The 7,715-nt window shown below is 42.0% G+C and overlaps 1 protein-coding gene across 1 annotated transcript; it reads right to left on the bottom strand.

Annotated features, from left to right (window-relative positions):
* Positions 1–293: 293 nt before the first annotated feature.
* Positions 294–7,429, bottom strand: ren (renin). The gene is made up of 14 exons (XM_072366433.1): positions 7,347–7,429; positions 6,667–6,721; positions 5,144–5,219; positions 4,153–4,210; positions 3,652–3,756; positions 3,471–3,545; positions 3,021–3,168; positions 2,502–2,625; positions 2,276–2,394; positions 1,996–2,192; positions 1,166–1,288; positions 937–1,078; positions 763–861; positions 294–580 (listed from the first exon to the last, which is right to left on the bottom strand). The coding sequence occupies exons 1-14, from the start codon at positions 7,427–7,429 to the stop codon at positions 419–421; spliced, it is 1,566 nt and encodes a 521-aa protein (XP_072222534.1). The 3' UTR covers positions 294–418.
* Positions 7,430–7,715: the final 286 nt, after the last annotated feature.

The raw sequence follows: 7,715 nt of genomic DNA, 5'->3' as shown, positions 1-7,715 counted from the left end.
GACGAGGATGAAAACAATGCAGCCAGTATTAGCATCAGCTTCAAATCGAAATGAGGCCTCAAAAATAGCTCTTTATTCTTTAGTCAGAACAGTGCAGATGTAAATGTCCATTGCTGCTGTAGTTAATAGTAAGTAGAGCAACACACACAGAAAAAAATGCATTTGCTTATAAATGTGTATAAATAATAACATATTCAGACGGCATTTGGTGCAACTTGTGACACATAACAGACAAAAAAATGCAAGAAATCCTACGCATTCCTCTTTGTCCTTGCAGAAAAAAAAGGCCCATTTTGATCATGAGTTGCTATAAAAGAACACAGAAGGTAGGACTGGACTTAAAAGTGGTTATAGAGCGATAACAGCAAACATAGACAAGCAGAGACAGAGTACAAGGTTGCTGATGATTAACTTCCTGTCAGACAGCTGTAGCAAACCCTATCCGGTTATTGTGACGGTCAAACTCTGTGTAGTATCGGGCAATGAAGTTGGCTCCCAGAATCCAGATGGGACCGGTGGGAGGTGGCACATCCAATCCTCTGAAGGTGACGGTGCAGACATCCCCCTCAATTTGTGATTGCTGGAGCCACAAAGATCAGATTATTGAATATAAGCCACTAATACAGTTAAACCAAATGAATTGTGCAATGTTTTATGAAAGAAGCATTTGAACAAGAGGAAAATGATTAGTTTTAAGTAACTGTAAGGATCAAAAAATCTAATAAAAGTTCTTCTTATGCATATCTTTAGGATCCTTCCTACCCATAAGACGTAATCCTCGTGTGTGAGTGAGTAGGTCTGGCCTCCCAGGTGGAAAGTGACACTGGGCAACATGGTCACGGTGTCACAGCTGACTTTGTACTGGTGGATAACACAATGTGAAGGATCAGAACAGGTGGGGAACTTTTACAGAACTTTTTTCTGTGTTAGACTCACTCCACTTTCATCGAGCTGTGCGCCGATGCTTCTCATCAGCACAGACACAGAGGAGGCCGGGCCTGTGATGTAGGAGGAGCCCGTGTCAATCACAGCTTTGCAGCCTTCTGCACAAAACATGGTCTCCGTCCCCACGGAAACACTGAAGGGACAAGATGAGACGCATGAGGAAAAACAAGTCCTTTCTGAATGGTTGCATACTGCCTTCAATATAAGCAATATATCTCACCCTTTCATGATAACCTCCCACTTTCCCATCTCGCTGGTTTCTATGTAATTGAAATTCCCGGTGTAGTAGTTTGGGTCAGTCCCCCCGAGGACCAGCTCTCCACCAGGGGAGTGTTTGGGGTCCCTTAAAACAATGGATCAACCGTGCAAAGATTAAAAATGGACCAGCTGTGCAAAGGCCAAGGGGCCCAAAGGGTCAGAGTGGCTGTTAGCGTTAAATGACGACAAAAAGATGTTCACAGTGAAGCAAAATTACCTGAAAAAAGCACAAAATTAGAACAAAACTGTCACAGAGACACCAACAGACGGAAAGTTCCTCCAAAAAGAGGGAGAAAAAGAAACATATGAGCAAATAGTGGCAGAGATGGACAAGACTAGATGAACGCAACCTTTGCAAAGACATTTAATAACCAGAAGAAGACTAAAAACAACAACCGCATTGTGTGCAGTTGTTTTGATAAGAGGAGGCCTTCTGACAACTCTGTACTCAGGGGTCCATCCCTCATGATCTGTCAACGTCCGAAGCTCACGTCTGCAGTGCATTTTGTCTTTGTCACCAGTGAAACTGGGATTTCTGTGATTTATAATGCTGGTAAGTCTCAAGGTTCTTGAGCAGAGGTTTGATACTATGACCTCTCACTCCTTTAAAGCCCTCCACGGGAACAGAAAATCTTCTGTTCATTCTATATATAAGTGAGCACAATAGATTCCTCCTTACTGAAAGCATTATTTTCTATAGGATTAAAAGAACCTGATATTAAACCAAACAAATTTGTCATTTAGTTAAGTTCTATTTTAAAAATCCAACCGCATACATGCACCCAAACCCACCTGCTGTAGTAGATGGAAAACACTTGTTCTTTGAGGACATGTTGAGACATGATGCGGTCAAACACAGGCGTGATGCCATCAACGGCCACATCGGGGTAACCCATCCCCAGGACACCGTCAAACTTGGCAAAGATGAAGGGCATGGCAGACAGCGAGGTGGCTTCGGCAAACACCTGGACGACAGGAACACCACCGACCTGCAGGGATCAAAGGTGGAGCATGGCAGAAGGGGTTCGTTCTTCTGTAAGAAGCGTGAAAAAAGGAACAAGTCGTAACTCACCACGACCACATCCTCGCTGAGGAATCCCCTGACATTTCCAGAGGCATATTGGATGGAAAATCCGGTGCCGTTCTCCATGTAAGTGTAAGACTGCGATGCATCATACCTGTTGTGAGTGACTGGAAGTTCAAAATGCATTTGAGTGATAAAACAACAGCTGGGAAGACTGCATTTGAACCTCTGACTGACGGAAATATAGAAAGCTTTGAAGTAAAGTGAAACTTACAACAGGCGGTGGAGAAAGGTGAGCAGCTTTGAGAGGGTACCCACAGATTGGCTGAACCGGTATCAAATACCACGTTGAACATCTGGGCCGGAGAGCCGATGCTGATTTCTCCAAAGTACTGAGCCTGTTATGAGGAAATAATCTGCTGTTTTTGATGCCACACGGTTCGAATATAAAGAAAAACAACTTACCTCTTTACAATAATCCTCACATGTAGTTTGAGGGGATAATATATCACTTTGGGAGTATGATTCACACAAAGGCAAATGGATCTGCTGTTTTACTCGAGAAAACATTTCAACACTTGTCCGAGAGCAGCGATGAAGGCTCCCAGACGTTTGGGCCCCTTTAACCCTCAAGACGAAAGTCTGTTTTTGTCTAAAACTAAAACAGCAAATCCAGATGCCTCCAATTTAACACATCTTGATTTCCTATCACCTGCAGAACCTTTCACGAGGCTTTGTGGTAAGCTTTAGAAATGTTCCCGTGAATACATAATGGCCCATAAAAATGTCTCACATCCAGGTAGTTGGTCAGAGGTGTGGGAACCGTCCCGTTGCTGGTGTCGGCTGTGGTCAGGTGGGCCAGCTCAGTCAGCACCTGCTCTGCAGAAACTCCCATTTCCTTCAGCGTCTCTCTGACGGACGGCATCTTCTTCAGGGGGATTCTGAAAGCACAGCAAAAGAAAGAGGAAAAATCAGGAAACACATGGGATGTGATGACAGAGAGTCCTGTCAGGTGTATTTTTCCTGTATCTGATAGATGTGCCAATGAGCCTGTAATAAAGCTGTAATAAACGCCCAGATGTGAACAAAACCACATGTTAAGCTCATGCTTTTTGTCACAAACCAATAAAAAACACATTTAGTGTTTAGTTGTACACAATTTTTCTCCTTTTCAAATGCAATTTTCCCCGAACTGCCCTATTTAAGCAAAGCAGGAAGATATATTAAGGAAAAACCGTGCTACCTCCTCAGAGCGTGGCTCGTGGCCACTGCCAGTGACAAAGCAATCAAACACAGCAGTCGAGTCATAATGACTTCTCTGACGGCAAGAGCAAAAAAACAGGTGAATATCCAAGTTTATGAATCAGAGTTTGTGAAAGCTGCCTCTCTCAGCATGATCTGGTGTCCCTCGCCTTTTTATACACCCTGTCCTCCTCACTATGCTCTCATCTATCAGCCACTGGCTGTGGGGCTTCCCTGGAGGTGACCACTGGTAAACAAGGTCTCCTGCTGCCCTCCAGCCAACCCCTCTGCAGGTCACACAACCTTTATGATAAACAGATCCCAGAGAGAGACGTGAACTCTGCCCCCTTAAAAAAAAACCCCACAGACGATCAGAAGCTGGGGTGCAGAGCTTCGTAGGCTGCTGACGTCTGTTAGCCCAACACCTTCTCTGCAGTGCTGTGAGAAGCTTTGGAGGAAATGAAAAATGCTGTGAGCTGTCATTAGTTGGATGTTCTTTTCTAAACTAGGAATAAAAGTTATATGAAGGCATTATTTTCTGCTTTATATGTTGTAGCTTTCAGTTTATTAGATTAGGGTCACAGCCCGATTTAATGAAAAACACCAAATAAACCGTTACCCATAATAACCCATTGTTCAAAGATCAAAGTGAGTTAAATGTTAGTTGCTATGATGGCTCTGACCTGCTGTATTTGGTTTTCATAACAGAGTCTCTGTCATGTTTGTGGTTGTATTGTTGTGCTTTGAATTTCAGAGCAGTACATCACAGTTTTTCTATTAAATTACCTCTTTTCCAAACACCCATCAGTGTCTTATCAGCGAAGCTGACTTGTCTGCATTCTTCTGATGCAACGTTTTCAGCAGCTTGTGCACCAACTTGGCATTGATTTTCACAAAAGCAGACAAAAGGGAACTGCAGTGCTCTACTCTGTGGGTTCAAATCAAAGCCTGGCCGGAGACGGAGTCCATTTTGAGTGCATTCGGCCGTGCATTGCATTGGAAATGCTCTGTTTATACGTACGTCTTGTTGCTAGGTCCAGACTCGAAGAACAGCAGCACCTTAACACTTAAATGCTAAATTACTTTACTTGAATGGCACTGTTCTAGTTTAGCTTTCATGCCACATGTCTATATAGAGTCAACACATGACGTCTTGCCCAAGGACGCTTCGACATGTGGCCTGGAGGAGCCAGGATTTGAACCACAGCCCAGGCGACTGCTCTTCCTCCTGAGCTACAACCGCCCCAACTTAACCAGTTTATTATTTATTTATTAACCTTTATTTATACAGGTAAAATCTCATTGAGACCCAGGGTCTCATTTGCAAGAGAGACCTGTTTTAGGCAGCAGCAAAACACAAAGTTACAGATTAACTGAACGTACAAGAGACAAAACAGGAACATATGATAATTAGTAATAATAAAATTAAAGAAAAAAGGAACTAGTTAAGTACAGAACATGTGCAGACCCCCACTGACTGTCTCACCAGCCTTCCTACAAGTAATTTGAAGTCCTCTAATGAAATAAAACTGGACAGCTTCAGTTCCATGTTACAGCCTTTTTGCCAAGTTCAGTACGGACTGAGGGGCAAATGTGATGAAATCCAGGGACCGGAGGCTATGATCAGACTGTTTCCGTGTCTTTCTGTGGTTTAACCACAGAAAGGGTTCCCACAGTATCCTGCCTCTAAGGATGGGATGGTGTGTCGGTACTTGACCCGGTCCAGCCTGGAGATATGTGGAGGGCTCATCTAAGGAAGGTCAGACAGCTATTGCACAGGTTAGAGGTCTCACCACCGAGTTCCAGAGAAAGATAGCAAACTAACACACTGCTAACAGAAGAAGTGAATATTTGGCTAATAGCTTATCATTATTGCAGGATTTGCTCAGCACTGAACAGCTGAAAAAGGCAGTTCCACACCTGATGGTCACTTGTTAGCTAATATATTTGAGTTAGCAACTCCATTCCAGTCCAGAATGCCAAGAAAATACTCTAAAAAAGATTTATTCATTTATCTTATTCAGATATAAGCGTAACAAGCCTTAAACTAATTGCTTTTACCTTATAAATGTCTTGTGGCAAGAAGTACGAGCCATTATTTAATCGTTGCTTTAATCAAAACTTTGTGGCTTTAAAAGAGAAACAACATGTTGGTGCTGCTGGGAGTAAGATGAGAGCAGTGGAAGCAAAACAATTTATGCAGGAAAAGACAGGATATAACCCTTTGGGTGTTGTTCATCCTAAAGAAATGACATAGAATAGATGGACTATGCAAACAATTTGTCAACCAATGTTTGGCTTTAGAAGCAGGTTTTCAAAGTAGACTCCTGACCTGCTTTGGTAAGTTTCTTTCCCACACTGCAGAGAGAGACCAATGCGTCACTCCTGCCTGGCCTCCCACCTCTTCAGTAAGTCCATGCCACTGGTGGGCATGGGAATCGTAAAAATGTGATTTATCAATATTTGTTTGTATTTTTAAAGATTATTTCAACTGAGACGGGTTTTTTTATTGAGACGGTGCTGTAAAAAGTACCCGGAGGTCGTAAAAGATTTGCTGTATCCTGCAGGGTTGAGCTATCTCTCATGACAGGAAAGACATGAAGCTATAGCAGGAAATGCGACTGAATGGATGTTATCACTTAAACAAAGAGACCTGACGGCTTAAATCATAAACAGCCAGCTTCAAATTCTGAACAGCTGTTATCACCATAAAATTAGAAACGTTTGCATTTTTGGTGTTTCTAAGCAGTTCTTTTCTTTTTTTTTTTGCAATTTGGCACATAAAATACAGAGGACAGCAATATGGTTTCAGTAATTTTCTGCTCGGTTATGTTTTTTGAATTTGAATCCAAAGAATCTCAAATTAGACTTTGATTCCATCTGGCGGCAATTTGCATGAAAATGTGTGGTCCAGTCGTCGCAACAGGACATGAAAATGTGGAAATTGAGACAAAAAGAGGTAGTGAAGGCATATTTCATGCATGACAATGTGATATTCATCCCAGAGAGTCCTCTGGGTGTTTAATAATTTTTCTCTGAGAATTTCTCAAACTGAAGTAGTGATTTAGAGTCATTTTCTCTAAATTGTGAATAGAGACATTATAGGACCAGTACTGCTCCAGGCCAGCAGAGGGCAGCAGTAGACCTTAAAAAAAAAAAGATAAACAGGATAAACAACCATGCACATAAACACTCACTCCTGGGGACACCAACAAATACACGACCTGCATGTTTTTGGACGGTTGGAGGAAGCTGGAGAGAAGCCACACATAAACAGGGAGAACTCCACACAGAAAGTGCACATCTACATAATTCACTTCCACCTAACTTAACGACTTGTTTAAGTTTTGATTTGATTTATTCACAGAGCCACAGAATGCACGCTTGTTTATAACATGAGAAAAATGACAACATGTGCATCATTTCCCATGAATTTGAGAATTCAAAGAAGCTAAACTAGCTTTAACTGGCGTTAAAACTTTGTCGCCTAACTCCATAATTATGTACCGACCTGATTTCTTGTGAGTTATTTTTATGAGCAGGACAAACACAGTACATATTCTCTCTGATTAGTTGAAATTTGACTAAATTTAAGGTAGATGTAACATTCTTTTATAATGCTCTGTGACTGCCAAAGAGCTAACCTCTTTTAAAAAGCTAAGCAGTGTCAAGTGCACATGATTAAGACAAATAAAAGAGCAGGCAAAGAGGTCACAAGGATTACAACAGCAACAGCACGCCATGAACAAAACCATTGCATAAAAAACTAAATCAGAAGACACTTTGTACACATGAAACTCTTTTCAGCCTGGAAATAACTCACTGTGTACATACAATAATACGACCCTTGAACTAATGACTAATATTTACTCCTTACCATTGCGGCATGTGAAAATAGCCTTTGTAACAGACCAGCATCTTCTCAAAGAGCTGAGTAATTTGAAAAAGAAAGGACGCCATCATTCAACTCTAAGGTCTGACATTCCACAATTATTCAAGTGTGAAGAAGATTATTCACGAGTGGGAAACAGAACAGTTGCCAGACTCCTCAGGAGTGGCCATTTCAGCAAATTCAGCCCAAGTTTGGACTCAGAGAAACCTAACGTTAGCGAGTAAGACGTAAGGAGGGCTGCAGGAGAAAGCCTCTTCTCTCTAAAAAGAACATGGCAGCACAGCTTAGGTTTGCAAAGCTGCATCTGAACAAAGCTCAAGACTTCTGGAACAATGTCCTTTGGACAGACCAGAG

Source organism: Leuresthes tenuis, unplaced genomic scaffold (assembly GCF_036924035.1).
Source record: "Leuresthes tenuis unplaced genomic scaffold, fLeuTen1.0.hap1 SCAF_16, whole genome shotgun sequence".
Lineage (NCBI taxonomy): Eukaryota > Metazoa > Chordata > Actinopteri > Atheriniformes > Atherinopsidae > Leuresthes > Leuresthes tenuis.
Note: the sequence above shows the minus strand (reverse complement) of the source record. Positions and strands in the feature narration are given on the sequence as shown.